Source organism: Eublepharis macularius, chromosome 10 (genome assembly GCF_028583425.1).
Source record: "Eublepharis macularius isolate TG4126 chromosome 10, MPM_Emac_v1.0, whole genome shotgun sequence".
In the NCBI taxonomy this organism is placed as follows: domain Eukaryota; kingdom Metazoa; phylum Chordata; class Lepidosauria; order Squamata; family Eublepharidae; genus Eublepharis; species Eublepharis macularius.
Window position 1 is genome coordinate 20382615 of NC_072799.1, and position 26029 is coordinate 20408643.

The 26029-nt window shown below is 44.5% G+C and overlaps 1 protein-coding gene across 2 annotated transcripts in view; it reads left to right on the forward strand.

The window, feature by feature from the left end:
* Positions 1–26029, forward strand: part of MMRN1 (multimerin 1) — a 101806-nt gene that overhangs the window by 58517 nt on the left and 17260 nt on the right. Inside the window, exons 4-6 of one of the 2 annotated variants that reach the window (XM_054989843.1) lie at positions 5102–5218; positions 7674–7847; positions 22417–24405. In XM_054989843.1, the coding sequence (XP_054845818.1) occupies positions 5102–5218; positions 7674–7847; positions 22417–24405 (2280 nt within the window). The remainder of the gene's footprint in view (positions 1–5101; positions 5219–7673; positions 7848–22416; positions 24406–26029) is intronic. The other variant, XM_054989844.1, reaches the window with a different exon arrangement.

Sequence of the window (26029 nt, forward strand, 5' to 3'; positions counted from 1 at the left end):
AATGGAAACCCATTTCAGTACAATGGAAAACACATGGCAAATGGTGGCAATTTGCTACAGAATTCCAACTGTTCATACTTAGTGGGAAGTGCCTGTCTTAGGAGATCAGTTCGGAGTGCTCTCAAGTATCTGGAGTGCAATTTTGTTCCTTTGTTATTAAAAATGACACGGTTCTCTTGCATGCCCCTTGGGCAACCTCTCAATATAGATTTAATTATTCCCCATTCTTATCTAGAGGACTGACTGTGATATCATTGGCGATGGGCAAACTCCCCCCTCCCGGCCTGCTTTAGAATGGGCTTGAGTAAAAGGATTTGAGGTGCCTCAACAAGCAGTCAGAATGAGGTTTGTTTAGCCAAATTCTGCTCCAAACCAGGCTCCAGTGTTCTCACAGCGATGTCAGCTTAACAGGGCCCTTTCTTCCAGAGGAGTTCTTGTGGCAGGTTAAGCTTCAGCTTTGTCAGCTGCTGCAAGCATACACAAACGTATTCACTGATGATTCATTTACAATCTTTGTGCCAACTACTCTGGTCTGTCCCTTCCTATAGGAAGAGGAGGATTGTGGCAGACTGTTCCAAGGCTTTCTCAATAGGGTTTCTAGCCCTTCGCTGGCAACCAGCAAGATCGGGGCGGAGGGAGCAGAGACTTGGAAATGGTATTGCACAATGTGCGACATCACTTCTGGCCAAAAAGGTGGAAGTGACATCATTTCATTGCAGTAGTGCACTAGGAATCCAACAAATCTTAATGGTTTAATCACAGAGACTTTGTTGGACTCCTAGAGTGTCGCCACAATGCTGTGATGTTACTTCTTTTTTCTCAGAAGTGACATCGCATGTTGTACAATGCCATTTTTTCCCACTCCATTTTCTTCCATTGCTCATTCAAACAGCAGTGGGGGTGGGGACTGGGAAACAGGGTTGCCAGCTCCAAGTTGTGAAATTCCTGAAGATTTATGGGGTGAAGCCTGGAAAAGGCAGGGTCTGGGGAGGGAAAGGACCTTAGCATGGTATAATTCCTGGAGATCTGTTGTAATTCCGGGAGATCTCAAGCCACTCCTTACTGGGGTGGCAACCCTACTGGGAAAGATTGGCAAGGAAAACTCCCACTGGATGTGGGTAAGGGGCACTCTGTTTCTCAGCGATAGCTCCAGAGCTATGGAACTACTGTAAGAGGTAGGGTTGTCTCCCTCCAGATGGGATCTGGAGTCCTCCCAGAATTACACCAGATCTCCAGACTACAGAAATCAGTTCCCCTGGAGAAAAGGGCGGCTTCAGAGAGAGCGCTGTACGGCATCACACTCCCGTTGAGCTCTCTCCCCTCCCCAATTACTCCTGGCATCATTCCCAAATCATAAAAATAACAAAAGTTTATATAAAGTGGCTCTGTCTGAAAGAGCTTTTAATTTAACCAGTTGCTATTTTTTGTTTTTATGCTGTTGATGTTTTTTTTAATTTATTATTTATTATTTGAAACTAACTTGGGTTCACTATAATTATTTAATCATTTATCTAAAACATTTCTATTTTGCCTCATCTCCTCGCACTCAAGGTACCTAAAAATTCAGCAAAGTGGCAAGGACAGAGATTATAGCAATCTAATTAAACAAGATTAAATTAAATCGTAAATTAAATTAAAAGGCTCTTGAGATTAAAAACACCCAGAATTTTAAAAAACATACAGAATTAAAAGGGACATAGGCTGTATGTGTGTGAAGAAAGGTGTTATATAAGTATTTGAAAACAAACATTAATGGTGGGAACAACATTGTTGGGCACTGGCTGAATGCTGTCACTGAGAGCCAAGCTACAAGTGACGCCTGACACAGGTTGGACACTTGTCAGCTTCCCTCAAGTTTTGATGGGAAATGTAGGCATCCTGGTCTTGCAGCTGTAATGGAGAGCCAAGCTGTAAAACCAGGACTCCTACATTTCCCATCAAAACTTGAGGTAAGCTGACAAGTGTCCAACCTGTGTAAGGCGTCACTTGTAGCTTGGCTCTAAGGTTGCAAAGTTTGGCATGGGAAATTCCTGAAGGTTTGAAGATGATGTCTGGGGAGGGTGGACTTTGGGAAGGGAAGAGAGCTCGGCAGGAGTGTCAAGCCATAGAGTGCCCCCCAAAGCTGCTACTTCCTCCAGGAGAACTAATGTGTGTAGTCTGTGTCCCCCTGGCAATTATCAGGTATTGGGGGTGTTGGGGGGGGATGCCCTGTTATGATGGTGTCACACTGTCAGCCCAAAACATAGCAAAAATGCTATGTTTAGAGCCAATTCCTAAAGAATCAGCCTGACATGACACTATTGCTTCTGGGTCACACAAGAAATGACATCATTGCAGAATGCTGCGGGTTGTCTCCCATTTCTTGGTCCTGCTTCCTCCTGTTGATCACCTGGTGACCAGCAGGCAGAAGCAGGGATTGCCAGGAGATGGCCGCCATCAGCAAGCACCTGGCATCCCTGCCCCACCTAGCTGTTACACATTTGCAGCAACAGCAGCTAGGACTTGAGTCTGAGAACACTTGCCCTCTTTACCATGACCTCTCATTGGGTTCATTTGGGGAAATGGGCAACAGATCATAGATGAGCCAGATCTTCAATGGTTTCTGGGTTCATTAAAAGTGGGTTCCAGAGGCTGAACTACAGAAGTATACAGTCTGAACCCTTTCCCACAACAGGTCGTGCCCTCTCTAGCTAGTTTGGTATGGTGGACAAGAGCAGTGGGACTCTAATCTGTAGAACTGGGTTTGATTCCCCACTCTTCCACTGGAAGCCAGCTGAGTGACCTTGGGTCAGTCACAGCTCTTCCAGAGCACTCTCAGCCTCACTCACCTCACAGGGTGATTGTTGTGGGGTAATAATGACATACTTTGTAAACCGCTCTAAATGGTTCCTGAAAGGTGGTATATAAATTAAATGTTGTTGTTGTTGTTATGGTCAGTTGCTCAGTTAGAAGCTAGTTCTATATACAGATCCAGAGGAGTTAGCCATGTTAGTCTGTAGTTGCAAAATATTAAAAAGTTCAGTAGCACCTTTAAGATGATGAAGACAGCTGTGATTCTCGAAAGCTCAATAAAGTTGGTTAGTCTTAAAGGTGCTACCGGACTTTTTACAGTTCTGTATAGTTGAAGTATGCAGTTTAGCTGCATACATCAAAAATTTTAGGGGAGGGAGAGGAAGGAATAATCATTTTAAAAGAACTTTGTGATGCCTAGTTGAGATGGGCATGGACCTGAAAAAAATGAACTGTGTGGTTCGTGGTTCGTCGCATTTCATGAACCACAAACTTTCACGAACCTGCCTTGGTTCGCGAACCAGTTTGTTTGGTTCATGAAAAAGTCTCATCCAGGTCAGCAAATTGTCACTGCCAGGTCAGCAGAAGGCCACTTCCGGGTCAGCAGAAGGTCTGTAGAAAGTCCATCCCCTGTTGCCTAGGAAACTGATTGATCGGGGCCAGGGACCAAAAAACGAACCAAATGAACCAGCCTAAAGTTCATGGTAGTTTGTCAGAAATGGGCTCTGATGAACCGCTGGTTCATGAACCACAAACTGGCCTGGTTCGTCACAAACTTTGGTTCGTATTTCGGTTCGTGCCCATCTCTACTGCCTAGTCCTATGCATACATACAAGTTCTATGGTGTTCAGGGGAGCTTACTTCCATGCAAGGACAAGTGTACACTTGCAGGCATTATTAAACACTCCCAGCGAATTAAAAAAAATCCCAGCAAGCAAAGCGAAGGGGTAGAAACTTTCTCTCTGTTGGGGTGCTTTCCTACTTGAATTAAGATTTGTATGCAAAGGACCATTCCATGCTGGAATCAATGGTCTGCCATTTCAACCACTGTTGTATAATGCTTACAGTGGTAGACTGTGGTGTGCAAGATCCAGGTCTGAATCCTCATGGAAGCTTGCCGGGTGATCTTGGGCCAGCACTCACTCCGAGTGGCGCTGACCTCACAGGGTTATCGCTGTAAGAATAAATGAAGGTGGGAAGAATGATCTTATTCACCTCATTGTGAACTGGGTGTCCACTGGAGACAAAAGCATGGTAAAAATATCTAAATAAATATAAATAAAATCTAACACCTTAGGACTCTACTGCCTCATTCTCCTGCATGTGTGAACCAAGTTTAAGGGTACATTGAACTGCAATTTTAATTATTCATTATTCATATTTCATATGCTCCTGCTTCAGTCTCTGTAACGCATGATATTAGCAGAAGTAAAATGGGTATTATTTATTCTGCATATTTCTCTAGATTCAGTGACAACCATGGGGTTTTTGAATTTCAGATATAGGCGTTTTAAGGTCTCCAGAATAATCTCATTTTTAATGTGAGCCATCGTGGGCAGGCTGCCCACGACTAGCAACAGTTTTCTCATCCACACTTGCAAAGTCCTGTTTCAAGAGACTGCAAAGGGATGGTGAAATGCCACTGGAATCTCACCTGTCCGGCAAAAGATCGCTGAAAATCTCTCCTCCTCCCCTGCTTCCATGATTCGCCGCGAAGTTTTCAAAAGTGTTGCAGATCTTCAGTGCCCACCTCCAAATTCCGCAGCAGAGTTTTGAGCTTTATGAAAGGGCAAAGTCAAAGTCCTGACTGAAACCTTGAAACTTCCACAGCATCCCTAACACAAACCCACCCCAAGCCTTAGGATTATCATTCCTCATGACCACCAAAGCCGAGCAATGCCCATCCTGTACTTACTATGCTAGGCTTGCTCATTGCCCTCCCCTTAAGCCTCCGCTCTCGCATTAATCTTGCTGCTCTCCAAATGTTCTTAATGATAAGGGCGGGTGACCCTTGCATTAACGCAAGCATTGGCAAATCACAATCAATTGCAACCTGAAGGAGACACTTATAATCCTCCCTGGATAAGAATTTAAACCATTCACTACCCACCCCCCGACACATACCAATATGGTAGCACAGCATGAGGTCCAGATGGTCAGAGCAGCAAACTCCGGAATCAGTACAAATGATTAGGATTTCGCTGAGTAAGAAATACCGGGTGGGGAACGGCACAGATAGCTAAGTATCAGATGAATTAGTCATGCTGAATGTTTCACTGGCCTTTATTCTCTCCCTGCTCCCTTCTTTTAGCTCAACAGGATCAATTGCTTATTCACAGCAACCAGGCTGAAAGCAACGCAGCTGTCAACGGTGGAACCCTGGGAAACCAACTGCCGTATCAGCAACAGCAGGACCTCACCAACCCAGGTCAGCCCTTGTAATTACGATACTCCATAACACAATCATTGTCAACACTGTTTATTGAAAACAGAAGAAAGGAAATCTCCCCCCACCCTCGCCCAACCACCCAAAGCAATGTGCTGGAGCAGCGAACCCTCTCACAATCTTGTTTCTTTTGGTGGGTCTGCTCAGAAAGGTGGGGAGGGGGCAATACAGGATAGTTACAGGGGGAGGGTTTGTGCAAACACTGCGGTGATTGATGGAGGGGAGTCATATTCCAGGTCACTCTTCCTGCATACACTAACTTCATTACAAAAGCAATAAGGTCAGGTGCTCCACTGGCCTATATGGAATTATTATTAATGTCCGTTTTCATTTGTTGCTGGCACTGTTCGTAATGGTTAATCATCTCTTTGCTATGGTTGCCTACAACCTGCACTCTGGCTGCAAACCTTTTAATCTCCCATTGAAGCAGGAGATGCGGCAGACAGGGGTCTCCTCACCCATTCCCCCTCTAATCTTGTGATCCATACTCTCTCATGCCTTCTATATGCTACACCTGGAATTTTGTTCACTAGTGGGTGAGATAAGAGGACAGATGACCGCTTGGGGGACAAAACAGGAGGGAAGATATGTACGGCTCTAGCAGAACATCATATCTGGTTAAGCCTTTAAAGATCTCCATATGGCATTCTGATAGCAAGGTGGTATCCAGATGTGGCAGGTTCTTCCATGGGGAACTTGGCCCTTTCACGCTGCTTTTCCTTCCGTCTCACGTTTAAAGAGCACCTGAAGAATTTTCTCATCCTCAAGAGCTTTTGAGGATTTGCTGTTGGCTTTGTTTTAGCATTTTCACATTATTGTGTCTATTATTATTACTCATTTTAAATGGACTTTGAAACGGTTTTAATTTACACACACACAAGAGAATAGTCTCTAATTGCACTTAAAAGAAATACATAATCAAAACAGGGGTGGCTAATTTCTTTGAGCTTACAGGGACGCAGGGAGATATCCTGGCAAATCTGGTACCTAGGGCTAGACAAAATGTCATTGTTGCTTTTGTACAACTTTGTTGGAGGGGATCCAGCCCTCCAGCCCAAGTTGTCTAGCAGGTATGAAGTATGACAAGATACCATATCCATGTTATGTGTAACCAGTATATATAACTTATCCAGTGCAGTGCCCCATATTGTTCAGCCTGTACTGTGTTATTGGTTGAGATTTCCAGGAATCCAGCAGAACCCTGTAGGTTATATAGAACGAAATCTATTATATTTTTATACTGTCCTTCCCCCAGAAACCTTGGGACATTACTTTTCTCTCACTTTTTATCTTCGCAACAGCCGTGACAGGTAGGTTAGGCTAAGAAAATGGGACTGGCCTAAGGTCACCCAATGAATGTATGGCCGACTAGAGATTTGAACCCAACATTTTAACAACGATGCTACGCTGGCTGTCCTTCAGGGCTGGCTGTTGTCTACATATTGGATGATGCTCACTCCTAATGCAAGCAGAGTTCCTGTATTAGGTATACGTATCTCCTCCCCTCCCACTACCTAGTAATCTGTGATACAGCAGTAGCTTATTAATTCAAGACTCCCAGCTCCAGCATTGGGAGGAAGGGGGGAATGTATGGATACAGCCTCAGCTTGTATCATTGCACAGAACTTCCACACCAAGACATTCCGCCTCCTCATAACCAGCTTTTTCAGGCAAAGCAAAAGTTATACATGGAGGGATTAGGGGGAGGAGCTGGTGATTCATCTTGCGTGACATGCTGAGGCCTTGTGATTGATTCTTGAACTAATAACGGTCCTCATAGGGTTATCACTTATAAGAACACAAGAAGAGCCCTGCTAGTGCAGAGTGGAGTTGCTAAGTTCAAGACAGAGTTCAGGTGAAATATCCACAGAATTTCTGGAGAAGGCAAACAGAAGTGCACAGGTGGGGCCTGAGTGGGGGCTCTTTCTCTCTAGGGCAGAGCCATATGTCTCTGTCCTAATTGCCAGGGATAAGTTGTGGCATTAAGTGTTTCGGAATAAGTTATCATTGGCACTATGGCAGTTAAATAAATTCTTCGGCTGTGGATAGAATATCATGCATTCCTATAAATGGTAAAACTGAATCCTCCATAGGAGTCTACTAGATGGGGGGGGGGGGGGGAAAGGCTTTTCCTGTGCTCATTAATTTCTGCTAACTATTCAATATACTCTCCTGGAATTATAACTACTCTCTAATGAATATGGATTATTCAGCAATTATTCGCTGCTGTGCTTGTATGGTTGTCACTCATATAACTCTAGATACATGACAAAAATCAAGCTCGTTCATTCCTATTAATAACTCCAGAAACTTTTAGCTCAGTTTCTGGCAGCCACTCCGTGAATTTGTTTCTGGGTTTTCGGCTTTTCCCTTTGTGATTTAATTTACTGACTTTCTTCTTCTTTTGTTCCATTCTTTTTTTTTCCCCCTTACCTAGCAGTTGCACAAAAAATGAATGAGCAGATTAGCAGCCAGGAGATGAAACTGACTTTGCTACAGAAGAAGGTTGACAACATTTCCGTCGTCATGAGTGATGTGAGCAAGACACTCTCCTCTCTGGAAGGCAAAATCAATGAAGATAAGGGCAGGGACTTGCAGGCTTTTCTAAAAGGTAAAAGAAAGAAATTAATGCAATCAGTCACCCACTTAAAAGTGCCAGGGAAAGAGAGGGGAGGAGAAAAAGAGGAAGAAACGGTTGGAAACTGAGTTAAGAGTCTCTTCCCAATTATTTCACCTTCTGCAAAGGGAAATACATTTTCTTTTCTTTTTTAGCTTAAAAATGGCAGATGATGTTTTTGTCCCCATAAAAGCCAACATAGTATGTGGTGCAATCCCATACGAAGTGATACTCTTCTGAGTCCATTGACAAGTGGGCTTTGATACTTTGTTTAGGACTATACTGAAAGCCATCAGTGCCTATGTAGTGCACATTCACCTCTCTCTCAACCCTACCTGTTTGTTTCAGAGCCAAGCTACAAGTGACACCTGACACAGGTTGGACACTTGTCAGCTTCCCTCAAGTTTTGATGGGAAATGTAGGCATCCTGGGTCAAATCCACATTACTCATTCTAAGTCGCATGTTCCCTGCATTCCCCACGCAATCCCGAGTGCCGGTCACATTACCTCATTAAACAGACGCATTTCATTCGCATTTCTCCCGAATATGTGGTCACAGGTTTTCAACGGGAGTTTCACGGTAGCCAAGAACGGGCCAATGCACAATTTACGTGGTTTTTTTAAAAACCACCCCCCTTCCTGTCTCTCCGGCCGTTCCGAATGTTCCTATTGGCTGATTCAACTTGCAAGTGCTCCATAGTCTGCAAAAGACTGTATTTGACTTCATAGCATTGGATTTATTGATTATGCTGTTTCTGAATCAAATCTGGTAGTTTGAAAAATCATTTTGGGGTGAATCCATCCTCAGAACGGACCCGCGAAACTTCCTTTTTAACTGTTTTTTATTTTTTTTATTTTATATTACTGCAATATCGAAATTATGAAATATCGAAATAATGACACTCCAAGGAAGTGAAACTTCAGTAAAATTCAGGCACTGAACTGTCCTGCATAGGAAATGCCCACGAAAGCTTCCCACATGCTTCCAAATTTCCAAAAAAGAAACGGGAGAGAGCCATCAGTGCTGTCAGTGGGGGAAAGAGAAGCATCATTATCTTCAATGATGTTTCTTTATAAGGCAAGATCGAAATAACGGAAAAGTGCGCTCAAAAAAATAAAAAAAATGGGCGGGAAAAAAGGTCCCGCCCCCAAAAGCGGTTTTCGAGCGGCCGTGTGACCGGAGGGACGCGCGAGAAAGACGGATTGGAAGCAGGAATGTGAACGAAGAGGAAAAAATCGCGGATTGGAGGCAAACGGAAGATATCCGATAAACATGCGGGTAATGGGTGAATGTGGATTTGACCATTGTCTTGCAGCTGTAATGGAGAGCCAAGCTCTAAAACCAGGACACCTACATTTCCCATCAAAACTTGAGGTAAGCTGACAAGTGTCCAACCTGTGTAAGGCGTCACTTGTAGCTTGGCTCTCAGTCTTCAGCAGAGGCCCTTGTCTGTGTTTCCCTCTTGAGAAGTGAGGCAAGTTGTGGCCTGAGACAGGGCCTCTCCTTGCCAGAGTCCTGCATATGAATCGTAACACTCTCTCCAGAGAGATTCACTAAATATTTTTGTTGCTTGTATTCAGCCACCAGCTAAGCGATCTGGATTTTCTTGTGCCTTCACTGATTTCTGCTTTAGTTGATGTTTATCCTCCTGTTGGGGGTGGGGGCGGGTTGTCATTTTTAATGATGAGTTTTATTATCTTGTTTTGGTTTTATATTCTGGTTTTATCCCGTTATTTATTACTTTCTTTATAGTCTGCCTTTCTCACCAAAAACTCAAGCTGGATTACACAAAATAAAAACCCACCATCGATGCAACAAAAATCTTTTATAAGTTTCCCACAAACATTCAAAATCACAAGAATAGCCCGTTCATAGAAATTCCCTCTTGGAAAGTTCCATTTTGCACACACTGCGGAATGATACCCATGTGGGAGCCTGTCTGACCTCGTCACATATGTTCTTCTTCTAGTTGGAACATTCTGATTATCTTTTATAAGTTGTAGTTTTTATTGTGGATATTTTATAATTAGTTGCTTTGAGCACTTTTTAAAAAGCTGGGTGTAATTATTCAATAACCATAATATAAATACAGTGGGTTAGATCCAGCCAGCTTTTTCACTCAATCTCATTCAATTCCCCGTCTTACTGCAGTTTCTACCCAACATGGCTTTTCTCTCATGCAGGTTTCATGATCCCTAGCATAGCCAAAGAAAGAGGTCGTCAAAGAGGAACCTTTTTTTACTAGCTGAAAAGATGGGTGGGTGCAAACACATATCTGGTAAATTGGGGTGACTAGAGATAATATATTGGGACAAGAGAACTGAGTATATATGTAACAGACAATGATGCCTCTTTCATACCAGAATCAATTCAGGCTCTTGGAGATCACATGGTTATAATAGTAGCATAGTTTGTTGATAGCAAGTGTGATGGTGTGGGAGATTTTCACGTACTCTGGCTGTACCATGTGATGAGCCACTGTCCACCATATGATCACAGCATGGAGAAAACATATTGCTATGGTATTGCAAACTGTTTTCATGTGGTGAGTGTGATACACTGAGAGCCCCTAAGTCAGGGGTGTCGAACTCGTTTGTTATGAGGGCCAGATCTGACATAAATGTCACTTTGTCAAGCCAGGCCATGTGAGAGCCAAGCCACGTGAGACCCAGTTTGGTGTAGTGGTTAAGAGTGGCAGGACTATAACCTGGAGAACCGGGTTTGATTCCGCACTTCTCCACAGCTTCTCAGAGCTCTCTCAGCCCCACCCACCTCACAGGGTGATTGTCGTGAGGATAATAATACATTTTATAAGCCGCTCTGAGTGAGGCATTAAGGTGTCCTGAAGGATGGCATATAAATCGATTGTTGTTGCTGCTGCTGCTGCTGCTGCTGCTACTAAACTCCACACCCTGTTCTCCAAAATCATTGCTCTACACACAGTCATATATACATTTCAAGGGCTGTCCCAAATAGAGAGTGTTACAGTAATTTAATCCAGTTGTAACAAGTGAATGCACTACAGGGGCCAAATCTCTTCTGCCCAAGAAAGCCCTCAGCTGGCTAATGATTTTATCAATGCTGATAAAAGGCACTCCTGGCCACAGCTGTCCCCTGCTTATCCAGCAGTAGACCTGGGTCCAAGAACATCCCCAGACTACGGACCTGTTCCTTCAAGGGGAGTGCAACCCCCTCCAGAACAGGAGGCACCTTAAATCCCAGGTCAGACCTTCTGCCCACCAGTAGCACTTCCATCTTGTTAAGAAGATTAACCTTCAGTTTATTAGCTCTCATACACTCCAGGCACCTGTTCAGGGTTTCTACAGCCTCCCTGGGGTGGGCTGGAAGTGCAAGATAGAGCTGGGTGTCATCCACATATTGGTGACACAACCTAGCCCAAATCTCCGGATGACTTCCTCCAGCAGTTTCATGTAGATGTTAAAGAACATAGAGGACAAGATGGAATCTTGCAGGACCCCACGGGCTTTTTTAGAAGTGGACACATCAAAGCCTGTTTGAGGGTTGGGGTGATTGCCCCCTCTCTCACGGAGGCATTTACTGTCTCTTATTCCTATTTGGCCAGCCCTCCCCCCAGCGGATTTAAGTAGCCCGAAAGGGCAAGGGTCACATAAGCAGGGGATAGGCCTCAGACTTCCAAGGATCATATCCACATCTTCATACTGAAAAAAACCCTAGAATATCCCAAACAACTGGACAAGTTGGGCACCCTGGCACCATCCAATCCCATCACTGCTTGTGTAGAGTCCAAATCAGAACAGATGTGAGAGGTTTTATCTGCTAAGTGAACAAAACAGTCACAGCAGGCTACCGAGCAGCTTACTTCCTCCTGCAGGCAAGATCACAACAGACCTCCGGCCACCTTGAATAGCTCTGCAGGCCTACATGGTGCAGACACAACGGTGAAGGGAAACAGTTGTTTCTTTGCCGTCATCATGGCCTCGTAGGATTGCCAACTCCAGGTTGAGAAATTCTTGGAGATTTAGGGGCGCACCCTGGGGAGGGTGGGGTTTGGTGAGTGGAGGGGCTTCAGTGGGGTATAATGCCATAGAGTCCAACCTCCAAAGCAGCCATTTTCTGCAGGAGAACTGATGGCTGTAGTCCAGAAACTCATTGTAATTCTGCAAGATTTCATGGCTGGCAACCCGACTGCCATGAAGTATGCTTTAAAATGAGCTTTTGCCCACAACTTACCGCAGTCATCCTGACTGAGTCTTCCTCCTCTGTCGCTCTCGCCATCTCCCTTGTCTTTTCATTGCCTGCAGCTTCTGGGCTCTGACTCCTGAAAGAGGGTGTTTGGGAACAACGTATCAGCACACAGTAGAATCATAGATGGATCGCAAATGAAAATGACCAGGACTGTAATCATCACACAAAGTGCTGTCTACATGTTCCTGTGAAGAAAGTGATGCGAGAGCCACAGTTTTGCCTAGTGCAACGCTCTGATCACTCTATCTCAACAGCTCCCCCACTGTCCGTGAAGGCAGCCTTTCCCTTGGAGACTTTTTATTGAATTTTCATACCATATTATTTCTGCCTTCTCTTGGACTACACTAGCGTTCACTCACTGTATACTGGCTTTCCCTTTGATTGATGCTAGTCATTTACAAATTGAGTTATCCTTCTGACTAAGTTGCCTGGCGAAATTGCTACTATTAGCCTCTTTTATTAGCTTTTCATTATAAGGCTAGGGACTAGACAGGGCTTGACCCTTCCAGAAGTGGAGACTGTGTGTGTTTGTGAGTTGAGATGGGCTACTGAAAAAGCATTTTGTCTCTCCTTTCCTTTCTCTTCTCCTTGTCTCACACACAAGCTGTTGCATAAGCCCTTAGAAATAACTCCTTATTCCTGCTTTTCAGGGCATAGGACTATGTTTTTTCTATATTGTTCTGTCAATCTGTGAAGAACTCTTCTAACAAAACAAAATTGATACCCAGTCTCAACATCCTTTTCTACTGAGCCCTCTTGACCCCAAACGGAAAGTCATTCCCATTTTTCTGCAGTCTTCTCCCCCCACCCCCATTCTCTTCCAGTCAGTTCAAGGAGAATTCCTTTATATTATTTGTTCCTCAGCTACTCAGATCTTACAAAGTTGTTCTGGCTGTATGGCAAAAGGAAATGAAAGAGAAAGATGGTAGAGCTGCAGGCTTCAATAGAGAGACAGTGGGGATAGCGTTATGATAATTAGTTAATGCTAATGAAGTGCTCACCAAATACTGGGAACATTGGCGAAAATGTGACTGTAAATATGAGTTGCTGCTGAGTTGAGGAGTGAGTGCCAACTCAAGCTTTCTTCTCCAGTAGCTACGTGCTGCTTTTCTTCCCTTTGGTCCGTGCTATGTCCTATTTTCAGTCTATCCATAGCCTCATCTTTCCTACCTCTCTGAGTCCTGCATTATCTGTTTTTGTGCTTCCAGGGCCATTTCCACACGGCTTCCCGCTGCTCGTAACAACCCAGAAGATTGCGAAATTCTCGTGTGAGATTTGTGCGACGTCACGTGACGTCACACAAATCTCGCACGAGAAAACGCGCTCTTCCGCGTTTTTTTTGCGATCTTTTGGGTTGTTACGAGCAGCGGGAAGCCATGTGGAAACGTCCCAGAGCTCACCTATGACATTGTTGACCACCTTTGTATGTCCACACACAATTCTGGCCCTTTGCTCCTGGACCACTTAAGCTGAGCAGACTTTTCCCATTTTCGTAATGTGAGGTATGTTGATTGCTGGACATGTAAATAGGTCTGAGGGTGAGGATTTGAGCAATGGCTACTGAATCTGTGAAGAGATATGACTGACTTTTGTTGTGTCTGTCCGTTGTTCCATTTCACCCTCTTACTTTAACAAGCAATGTCTCTTCTTGGTCTTTCATAGCCTTGCAACCCAAGAGCCTCTGAACTAGAAACGCTTGGGTTAAGCTTCAGGTCTTATTCATGCAAAATACATGCTATATCACAAAGCAACAGCTCCTCCCCAATAAATGTTGCTGTTGTCACATAGGCACTGATGTGTCCATAAACTCATTCGTTAATGTATTGATTTTTTTTTCTGTACGTGTATGTGTGTATTTTATTATTTTAAGGGTTTTTTATATTTTTGTTTTTACATATTTTAAGTTTGCTCTGATATTTTTTAATAGTTGATTTGCCATAGGTTAAAACAAGCTACCCTAAACTGCAGTATACTATCATGTCACTTGGGATCCAATCCAATTAATTAAGCTTTGATAACTTCCATTGATTTCAATGGGAATGACTTGTGCACTTAACGTTCCCCCACTGAAATCAATGAAATGTATTAAGTGCTAAATCTGGTTGGAATTTCAGAAATAGACAAATGATACAGATACTCATGTTGGTCTACAGAGAAATCCCAATTTGTTAAGACCAAATTAACCAAAAAAAATAAATTGTACAAACTTCTGAGTTCTTAAAAGGCATGGTTCTCTTTTCCACTCCCGGCGCCAGGGTCTCTAGCGCCTGCGGCAACCCCCCCCCCCGCGTGGGGCTGGCTGGCTGCAGCAGCTGCGGGCCAGCTACATCAGCTCCGCAGCATGCACCTCCACCCCCAACACCCCCTCTGGTGCCTCTCCAGGGCCCTCACACCTGAGGCCACCACCTACCTGGCCTCTATGGGCGTGCCGGCCCTGCTCTTTTCTGCATCTTGTATGGAATACTAAGTCTCTTCTTCTCCACCCTTTTTAAAAAGCATCGATCCCCATTAACAGTTCTGGCAAAATCAAAAACTTGCACACTGTTTGTGTTATTTTGATTGGTCTCAATGAAAGTAATTATGTGATTGTTTTGTTTTGTGGGCCATGCCTTTAGAATTTATCTTATTTAATTTACATCTTTCCCTTTTAGTCTGTTTGCTCCCACCCATCTGCTCTAAATTTCTGTTTCCAGATTGTCTCTCCCGCCCTCTAAATCACATTACTTATTGGCCATACTAATGGGAAATCATGGCTCCAACAGTTTTGAAAAACATTGGGTTGTGTACAACGCATCTCTTCTTTTATTTTCACGGGTGGCAAATGCTGCTCTTGTGCCTTCCTATTTTCTGTCCATATTAGATTTGTGCCATCCATTCTCCCCCTAGATCTGCCTTGGCTTCTGCGTTTCTTTGTGCAACCTTCCACAGTACATTCAACAACGACCTTTTTGTTGCCTAATAGGACCTCTGAACTGCCCGCATCCCTCTCCTTTTCCCCCTCCTGCCCATTAAAAATCAAATACAGAAAAGCCGTGAGAGGGGGAAATACCTTCTGGGGTAGAGGATGGATGTCCAGCTGTGACAGGCCTCCATTAAACTCGATGAAGATACATAGCTGGCAGAACAGAGCTCTCAGGTTGTTAATGGCTGTTAGGGTCAAAGAAACCGGGGCCAAGTCTCTCGTGTTTTCTTGGAGAAGAAGCAGTGCTCCTGGCAGTTTAGAAACAGATTCAATATTTGATTTCCTTTTCTGTGGAAATCAAGAGAAAGGTTGAAACTGTTTTGATTTTCTCTGATTTTTTTTTCAATTGTTTCATAGTAAAGCAATTTTTGAACACCTCCGTGATCAATAGAGTATGGCAAGGGTTTATGGCCAAGGGTGAGACAAAGCTTGCTGGGCGACCTTGGGCCAGTTACTAATGCTCAGCTTTGCCTGCCTCATATTAATAAAAGTTAAGTAAAGTCAAAGGGAAGAGCAAAATATCAGCTGTCAGAGTGAGCTTTGGAGGTTAGAACTGAAGGAGATTGTTTACTGCTTGGCTTGCCTGTGATTGGTCAGGTTGGGAAGTGGTAGAAGAGCAAGATTCCCATCCAATAGCCCCTTAAAGACCAACAAGTTTTCCAGGGTATAAGCTTTTGAGAGTCAGATTACTCTGAAAATCTTGTCGGTCTTGTTGAGACTAGGTATCAATTTCGTTTTGATAGAAGACCCTGTTCACATGAGCAAAGCTGCCGTGGTGAAGCATAGGGGGGAGGTGGCCCCGTAGGTATGCTGGACCAAGGCCATGAAGAATTTTGTAAGGGATAACCAATACCTTGAACTGAGCATGGTAACTAATGGGTAGCCACTGGAGTGACTACAGGATGGGAGTGGTGTTCATGCTCCTGCTTGCTCCTGATAGCAGTTCAGCCACAGCGTTTCCCACCTCCTAGTTAGTCTCCTAGTTAATTTAGATGGCAAATCTATGTATAATGCATTGCATTGGATCAAGTCTTGATGTTACCATAGCATGGATCCAGGTGGCCAGGTCAGAAGCCATTTTCCAGGCTAGGGAGAGATGGTAGAAAGCATTTTTTTTGGTGTCTTCCTTAACTTGTTTTTCTAGTATTAGTGCTGGATCGAGTATGATCCCTAGGCTCTTAACCAAGTCTGCATGGGTCAGACAAACTGCATCAAAAGTGGGGAGTACAATGTCCTTCAGGATCTCTGCCTTCCCACCAAGCGTCACTTCCATCGTGTCTGGGGTCAATTTCAATCTCTTTGTTTTCAGCCATTTCACCACAGCTGTCAGGCAGCGATCCAAGATTTCTATTGAATCTTGTGGGGATCTGGATAGTGAGATATAGATTTGGGTGTCATCTGCATATTAATGACAACCAACTCCATAGCTGTGAATGAGTTCTCTTAAAGCCTTTACATAAAGGTTAAATAAAATGGGGGATAAGATTGTGCCCTGCAGAACCCTGCAAGGTAGCTCACATTCTGGAGATAGCTGATCTCCAACAGCAACCCTTTGAGTCCGTTCCATGAGAAACTATTTAAGCCAGTCCAAGGTACATCCTTTGATGCCCACTTCTGTCTCTAGGCACCTCAATAGGATGGCATACTCTACTGTGTCAAAGGCTGCAGATCGATCCAGGAGGAGCATAAAGGAGGCATGGCCTTTGTCTATGTTCAGAAGGAAATCATCTACTAACGCTACTAGTGCCATTTCTGTCCCATGCCCTGGTCTGAATCCAGAAAGGGTCCAGAGCACTATAGTTATCCAAGAAAGTCTGGAGTTGGTCAGCTACTGCTGTCTCAATCACTTTGCCCAGAAAGGGAAGATTAGAGACTGGGCAATAATTGGCTTCGTCATTTTTGTATAGGGATGTTTTTTTAATTAGTGGACAGATAACCTCTTGTTTGAGAGGCCATGGAAAGGTGCCCTGAGTTAGCGATTGATTTACAACAGATCTTAGTGGTTCACTTATGTGGCCATTACTTGATTTTAAGAGCCAACATGGGCAAGGGTTGAGCACACAAGTCAGGGTAGGTGAAGTCCTGGACTTTTGCCCTCAAGTCCAGTCCTGAAAGTTCCATTGATAAGTACATCTGGGCTGCTTCCACACATATTGGACAATCCACTTTCAATATGCTTTAGTGAACATTTATAACTGATTTTCCATGTGTGGAAGAAAAAATCCACTTCTAAAGGATAACTAAAGTGCATTGAAAGTGCATTATTCAGCGTGTGTGGACCCTCCCCATCACATCTGATTTGGCTCTCACCAAGAAGTTTACGTTCCTGATCTCAATCCAGTCAAAAGCTCAACAGATTGCCTTAGGCAAAAACTGTTATACCCTCAACCTCAGCCTACTAGCTATAACAAGTCACTAATATTGGCCTACACAGCGACTGTAAAGATTACTGAGGTAATGTAAGTGAAGCACTTTGAATGTTGTAAAACTTGCATTTCAGACACTTTATGAAAAGTTTCCAGCTTTCCTTTGCACTCTTTGTTGCTCTTGTCAGCTAAACTGTCAGCAATATTGGGGGTTAATGTTTTGGGGAATAAAGGGATTTTGGAAGATGATATCTAGCCTATTAAACACAATGTACTTTCTTTGAGGGTCACAGCAGGGCAAGAAAGTAAATACAAAATTATGTTATTCTACCCATGTTTTCTGAGGCTTTGTGTCTTGAACAGCCCCCCAGACATGTAGTCTTCCTGAGCAGATTATTTTATTTTTGTTTGAGGTGGGTTTCGCTCTATTAAACAATTAGGGATTGTTTAAGTTTCTGTAGCCAATTAGTACTCATTTAGGGCTTGGCAAGAGATGAAAGAATTCTTTAACTGACCCCCACAGTACAAGTCTTTGCTCAGATATTATACGGCCTCATAGACTTTCTGTCAAATCCTTACTTACACACCAATTGATAAAACTATCTCCCCCCACCCACCACCCTCCTTCACTCATGCTCTTAAGCAGGGCTTTTTTTCAGCTGGAACGCGGTGGAACGGAGTTCCGGAACCTCTTGAAAATGGTCACATGGCTAGTGGCCCCGCCCCCTGATCTCCAGACAGAGGGGAGTTTAGATTGCCCTCTGCGCTGTCTGGAGATTGGGTCGGGGCCACCAGCCATGTGACCATTTTCTCCAAGGACAACCCACTGAGTTCCATCACCTCTTTTCCCAGAGAAAAAGCTCTGCTCTTAAGTCAGGTGAAACTGTGTTTTTGTAATATTGTTATACCATTAATTAGACTGGATCAAATCTTGTTAGAATCAATTTAATGTAGTCTCTTGACACATGTGTTGCCATAGATAGAATGTACAAATATGTGCATTGTTTTATAGTATTTGATGCTTGATAAAACATTATAAAACTTCAATTCATCTATGTTGCCACCTTAATCTATAAAGATTAAAAATGTAGTTGAAGAGATTCAGATGCCTTCCTTAATAAAAGCTAATTCATCTAAATTAGACTTGTTTGTTAAATATCCTAATTTTCTGTTATTCTGTGGGTTCTCAGGTATGGTAGATTAAAAGTCTAAACTAGCAAATAAATAAACAAACCACTGCTGGCTGGGATTCATCTGAGTATGTGCTGTACACTTATGATATCCTTTCAGAAGGACACAAGATGGTCACAGTTATGCTGCCAGTTTCTGCTTGAACTTTCTGTCAGAACCTGTCTGAAGTCATGGTCATAGATCCAGAGGAGTAGCCGTGTTAGTCTGTAGTAGCAAAATAATAAAGAGTCCAGTAGCACCTTTAAGACTAACCAACTTTACTGTAGAATAAGCTTTCGAGAAAGCACAAGCTTTCGAGATGCAGAAGCATAAGCTTTCTGCATCTGACAAAGAGAGCTGTGGTTCTCGAAAGCTTATGCTACAGTAAAGTTGGTTAGTCTTAAAGGTGCTACTGGACTCTTTACTATTGAAGTAATGATGCAATCCTAATTCTGTTTTGCAGAATTACAGGGACTCTTGAGAAGGCTCAGTTTTGAGAATTTGGGTCAGCATGACTTAAGCCCTCCAAATTCCACACACGAACTAGGACCCACATCATATACTAGTAGGGGTCCCGCAAGGACTTGCAGGGGGCATTTCATTTTACTCTCCCCCACCATGTCCTCTTCCCCTTCCCTGCTCCCCATAGCCTCTCCTCTTTTTCCGGTTTCCTTCTCTCCTTCCCACCAACCTTTGTCTGCCCCTCTGCCTTCACTTCGCCCCTAACACCCTGGTAGTCTCTCCCCTGTGCCTGGTTGTGGGGTGCTAGCTGAGCCATGCCTGGTTGCATGGTGGGGAACCTGCAAGGAGTTGCGGGAGGTACTTCACTCTCCTCTGTATCCCTTCCCCACAATATTTCTGCTTTCCCTCCTCTTGGCAGCCTCCATATGTTCACCTTTCCTTACATTCTTCTCTCTTCAAACTCACTAAACAACTTACCTTTTATCTGCCCCCCATTCTTCATCTGTATTGCTTATTTTACTTCATTCATATACTGCCATTCTCTACAATGGATGCCCCAAAGCAGCTTACATAATTCTCCTCATTACCATCACAACAACCCTGAGATGTAGGTTAGGCTGAGAGTGTGTGACAGGATCAAGGCACCAAGTGAGCTGCTTCAGCAGAGTTGAGATGAAAACTTGGGTCTCCCAGATCTTACTCTGAAACTCTAACCACTATACTACACTTTTACTTGAAAGGGGTGGGGGCTACTGTTGAATGGTACAACCAGCCAGGCCTGGGTTAGTCATGCAAGTAATGTGGTATCAGGTCGCTCAGTGTTGCTTCTGGGTCTGGCCTCAATGTAGGGATGCTCACCTGGCTTGGGGTGGGAAGGCAGGCTGGGAGCCATCAGAGCATGCAGCAAAATGGTGTGCACACTCTGGAAGATCCAATGATACACTACCAGTTGAAAACTGGAAGCTACGGGGTCTCAGCAGGGCCTAACTGGCCCCAAACATAATGAAAATGCTATGCTTGGGGCCAATTTTGCCCTGCTGAGCCCGGTCACTTCTGTTTTTCAGCCAGAAGTGACATCATCAGGGCCTTCAGAGTGCATGTGTGAAAAGTCTCTGAATTGTCTCCCCCATGTGCCTGCAGACACCACCCTCCCCCACTTTGGAGGTAAAGAAACCAATGAGTCCTTCCTCAAAGGCCAAAACAGCCCTGGAAAGGGCCCTGCTCTGTCTCCCTGCCTTTTCCTGACAGAAACCAAGCCTGGAAGACTGGCTAAACTGTTAGGGTTGCCAAGCAACAACCAAAGCTACAGGAGCTCCTTTTATCATTTGGGTTTTTTAAAAATCCCTCAATGCATGTGTTTTAGAGTTAAGATTTATCTACAAAATCTGGAGCATTTTTCAGGTGTGTAGGAATATCTGTCTTGTCTGTTCATGGCTCCAATCTCCAAATTTAAGTATTCTCAGATCAGGGTCACTTGGCTATCAGTATATAAGATAATTCTATGTTATCTCTTTCCCCACATTCCTCCAGTCTGCAAGCCCATCAATAAGGTGCTCTGCTTTAAGGCAAACACCAGAAGCAGTGGAAATGTATGGTAACAAAAATCCTTGATGACTAAAAAATGTATGATGTCACAGCCTTGGATAGCCTGGAATGTCCAACATCAGAGTAATCTCACAAGGTGGATTCAAGCCTACAAAAGCTTAGTTCACAATAAAAAATAATATTTAAGCCAACATGTATCTGTTATTTTCCCCTTTTTGAAAAATCTCACTTGTTCACGCCAACCAGACTAACTCTGACAGAAAATATGCTTTCTGAACTGCCAAATCACAAATTCCACATTGTTTTTCAAATGGCTGAGAATTAAAATGTTTTATGTTTTATGATAATCCAGCCTTTCCCCCAGTAAACGAATTGTATGCCAGATAGGTGGAAAGGTCTTTTAAACATTTAATCTAGGATGCTAGAAACCTTGGTTACGTATTCCATTTAGTGATAATTGTCTATAATTGCAGTGACTGACTAGCACATTACAGCTCCTCCCGCAGGACAACAAAACTGATTAAAAGAAAAAGGGTGAATAGCAAAAGCACTATTGAAACTCAAAAACCACTGAGAATCAGCAAAGGAAATCATCCAGTGAAAGAGATGGATAGGACATGATTAAGAAGTAGAGGTGGGCACGGACCGAAAAACGGATCAAAATTTTACACGGACTGGGCCAGTTCGGCATTTGTAAGTTGGTGGGTCCTGGGACATGCCTTTTTTCACGGACGCAATGAACTTTGGCCGGTCTGTTGATCAGTGAAACCAGACATCCTGGCACAAAACCCCACAATCAATTCCCTAGACAACACAGGAGCTCCTGCAGACCTTCTGCTGCCCTTGAAACATACCAATCTTACCATGAAAACCTTGATAGGCAGCTCTGGCTGCCAACCAGAGACTGCCCATTATTCTATATGTGAGCTTTTAGTATATAAGACACAGTGTGGAGCTGTGGTTTCACTTTCCAGCTGGTTACTGGCTCAGAGGAACTGTTTGTTGTGGGAGTTTTTTTCGGATTGTGCCAGAGGGAGGCTTGGGGCTTGTGTTGCAGCAAGGCTCTGGGTGGGAGCAAGCTTATTGGGTTTCCTCGGCTGAGGGCTCATTCTTGTTTCTCCTTTTCCCCCTTTCAATTCTTATTTGCTTGTGGGGTGGTGGGATAGCCCAGGGCTGTGCCCCCCAACCCAGTCTCAGAGCTGCAGTCAGACTCTAGGTGCAAGCTTATTTGTCTTCTTAAGGGCTCTCTCTTCTGTCTCATTCTCCCCCCCTTTCAATTCTTATTTCATTTTAGGGTGTTGGGCTAGCCTAGGGCTCTGCCAATTGCTGCAAGCCAATGCAAGTCAATTGGTGTTTGTGGCTCCTGTTCTATATACTGGAGGTTTCCTGGGGGCAGCCGCTTTGAGGATCTGTAACTTGGATGTCCAAACTTGGATACAATCTTGGCCAAACTTGGAGGGTGGCTGGAGGAGAGCCTGCTGAAGACATGCTGTGAGTTTGGCATCTCTGAGTGCTAAGGGGGCAGTGCTAGAGCCCCTGGAAGTGACAGACCATGGACCAACGAACCAGTTCACAAACCAGAGCGGATCCATGAATGGTCCATGGTCCATGAAATGTAACAGACCATGGACCGATGGTCCGTGGCTTTTTCCCGGTCCATGCCCATGTCTATTTCAATCAGAGCTTCTGCCACCAAACAGAACTAGAAGTAAGAGTTCTAAAAAGCTCATACTAAAAGGGCATAAAAGAAAATAGCTTTGCTTAAATACTGGATATGTTTTTAAAGCTTTGCTGTTTGTTAATGGGATATGTGTATCTCCCTCCCCATAGGTCTCAAGTCCAAAAGCATTAATGAGCTAGTGAACGAGATTGTAAAAGAGCAGATCAAAGTCTTCCAAAATGACCTGCAAGAAACTCTAGCCCAGATTTTCAAGATTATGTCTGGTCTAACTGAAAATCTCGAGAGTACCAAAGAAATGGTCAAAAGTTTGAATGCATCTCAACAAAAATTTGCCTTGGAAATAGAAAATAGACCAGGAAAGATGGAAATCCTAGAGATAAAGACCCAGATCCTGCACACTGAAAAACAGATAAGCATTACTTGTGATCAGCCAATCAGAGATCTGCAGGACAAGCAGGTGGCTATGGAAATTGCCTTGGAGCATCAAAGCTCAAAGAGTAACATTTACTACGAATCTCTGAACAAGACTCTGAGCCAAATGAAAGACGTTCATGAGCAGCTGTTATCAGCTGAAAGGGTCTCAGATCAAAACATCCCTACAGCGATGGAAAGTAAATCAGCAAGTGATAACATTACAGATTACGTGATTGGTCTGCATGAGAAAGTGAAAACACAGAGCTTGATGGTTCTGCAGCTTTATGATGACCTCAGAGTCCAAGACAGCAAGATCAACAACCTCACTCTAGCGCTAGAGATCCAGAAAGACTCCTTACCAGGAGCATTCGAGGACGTGTTAGCCGAGTGCCGGAAGGAATTCCAAACGCAGCTGAAAGGGGCAGAAGAGAACATGCTTACTTTAAACAGAACAATGGAGAACATTGTGTTTCCTTTGGATGATAAGATGGACAAAATGACAGAGCAGATTAATGACCTCTGTTATGATATGGAGATTCTCCAGCCTTTGATTGAGCAAGGAGTGCCTTTTAGCCTCACGTCAGATGATGACCAGCAGATCAAAGTGGAAGCTGTAAACAAGAAGCTGGAAAACTTAACTAATGTTGTGACCGGTTTGAGTTCCACCATCGAGGGACTCACCAGCAGCCAAAAGGAGCTCAAAAACAAAGCTCAAGCTCACAAGGAAGAATCTGAGAGACGTATTGAGGAATGTTTTGTTTTAATGGAAGATGGCTTAAACAAGACCATGATGGTTATCAACAGCGCCGTCGATTCTATTCAAGATAACTATGTGCTGAAGGAAACACTGGATACCTTGAGAAATGAAACAAAAGCCTGCTGTCATGGAGCAGAGAACTCAGAAAGCATATTGACATGGATATCTCAGTTCCAACTCATGAATGAATCCCTTCAGATACTAGTCAATGAGAATCAAAAATCTAACTCTGTTGTAAAAAGGACTCTGCCATTTTTCAATCCTTCATCAGATGAACAGGACAAAATAAGGTTCCCTGATCTTAATCAAGACCGTCAAGTTTTCAACATAACAGCTTTTTCAAATATGCAAGAGCATAACCGAGACACTGGTCACCGGGAAGAGAGGATCTTGAACCCGACAGAGGAGCGTGAAGATCATGAAGTTCGCCTGCAGGCTGTGGAAGCAAAAATTGCCAAGTTTTTGGCAAACAACTGTGTCTCAGTACGAAATGTCAAAGCTGCTTTAGCAGAAAAGGACAAAGTGGTTTCGGGTCAGTTTCAGACTCTGAGTTCCAGAATCAGAGCACTGGAAGTCAAATCCATCCGGGTGTCCGTGAGCATCCCACTCTTAAACAAGACTGCTTATGAAGCGAGAAGCTTGTGTCGAGATATCTCTGGAAGAATTCAAGAGGTGAATGCCAGCATCCCCAGGTTAATGCAAGTTGCTCACCCAGATATTGTGCTATTTCAGAAGGGCTTGCAAGAGTTCACTGAATCTGTGCTGGAGATAAAAGCAGGAACGATCCTATCAAACCTAACCGGGTATATAGACAAGTCCCTTACTGATGCAGTATATAATATTACCAAACGTCTGAAGCCAACTCCTCCAGTTGTAAAAAAGCCAGGAACTGTGAAAAAGCCGACGGTGAACACTACTGCAAGCCAGTCTGGACGGAGCCAGAGAAATACAGATATTTTGGATGCAGGTAATATATTTTAATCATATTGCTTCTATTATCGCTTTTATGAAAGAACCTTATGTTCCAATAGTTTCAGATGGATAGCCGAGTTGGTCTGCCATAGATGAGCAAGGTTCGAGCCCAGTAGCACTTTAAAGACCAACAAAGAGTTTCCAGGGTATCAACTTCTGAGATTCAAGCTTCCTTCATTAGATATAAGTGTTGCCAAGACAGGAGGTGGAGGTACAATGTGAAATGCCGTTTGCTTGATTAAAGTAGGAGAGGAAATGCAGAAAATCAGGATATGTAGTAAGAAATGAATCCTATGTCCCTGTTCAGCCCCGGGTTGGGGGGGGGGGGTCCATTGTTCTGAATTTGTGCATAAACTCAGTTTCAGCAGGTCTCACATTGTTTCTCTGTTGAGGATTGAGGAAGGTAATTCCAGGAGATCAACAGCCCCCATTTGGAGGTTGGCAAGCCTATCTACATCGCAGGATCACATCTGGCAAGACCCCACAATTTCCCCTTGTCTCTGCCCCTCCTTGGAGCTCTCCAAAAAGTTCTCACCAGTGGCAGCATCCTCCCACCGTGCTTCATCACACTCCACGGTCTTGTTGTCTGCCTCCCCTGGTTTCTGACCGAATCTTTTCAAGGGACAGCCTACTGGATCTTATCTCTGCCCTTCCCCATACAAGACTAGGGTTTCCAGGTCCCATTACCCACCTGGTAGGAGTGGGAAGACCTAGCACTTACCTTGGGGAACCTCCTCGCGTTCAAGCAAGTGTACCTGCTACCCGCAGGTGCAATGATGACGACACTTCCAGAAGTGACATCATTGCACCTGCTGGCAGGCATGCTCCCATGCTTCACAGGGGCCAGTTTGGGCCCCTGTGAAGCATGGGAACATGTCTGCCGCCAGGTGCGGTGATATCAATTAAGGAAGAGACATCATCGCGGCCTAGGGTTGCCAGGTCCCTCAAGTCTCCCAGCGGGAGACTGGGATGCTTGCTCTTCCCTGCCGCCACTCAGGATGGTGTGACTGCATGTGTGCAAAGCGCACGCGCTCCTGCCGTGCGTGATGATGTCAGTACCGGGAGTGACGTCATCACGCAGGGTCAAAGGGAGCCCTGTGTGATGACATCACGCATGCCAGGAAGGGCAGAGGGAGCGAGCAGCTCTCTCTCTCGCCACCACTGCCACCGCACCCCTTGTCCCTGTCAGCGCAGGCTGCACAGGGGCAGCGGTGGCAGTGGCAGCGAGAGAGCAGGCCATGGCGGCTGCGGTGAGAGAACAGCCCATGGCAATCATGGTGGTGAAAGTGGCCTGTTCTTGCCACCGCCACCTGCTCTGTCTATGCTGCTGCTGCTGCCTGCTCTTGCAGCGTGGGAGCGCACCCTGCACCTGGGGGCATGCTGCACAACCTGGGGAGGGGGTGCCCCAGGGAGTGCCCCCCACCGGCCAGTTAAGTGGGCGTGGGAGGGAAAGGGTGGGATCAGGGATCCCCCACTCCAGGCAGAGGGATGTCAACCCTATCGCGGCCAGTGGGAGTGCACCTGCTGCACACTGGCCGGGAAGTTTTCTTTGTCTCCTGGGTCCGTTTCCCAGGCCTTTTCTCCCTTGCTGGCCAAGTGAGTGACAGCAGCAGGGGGGG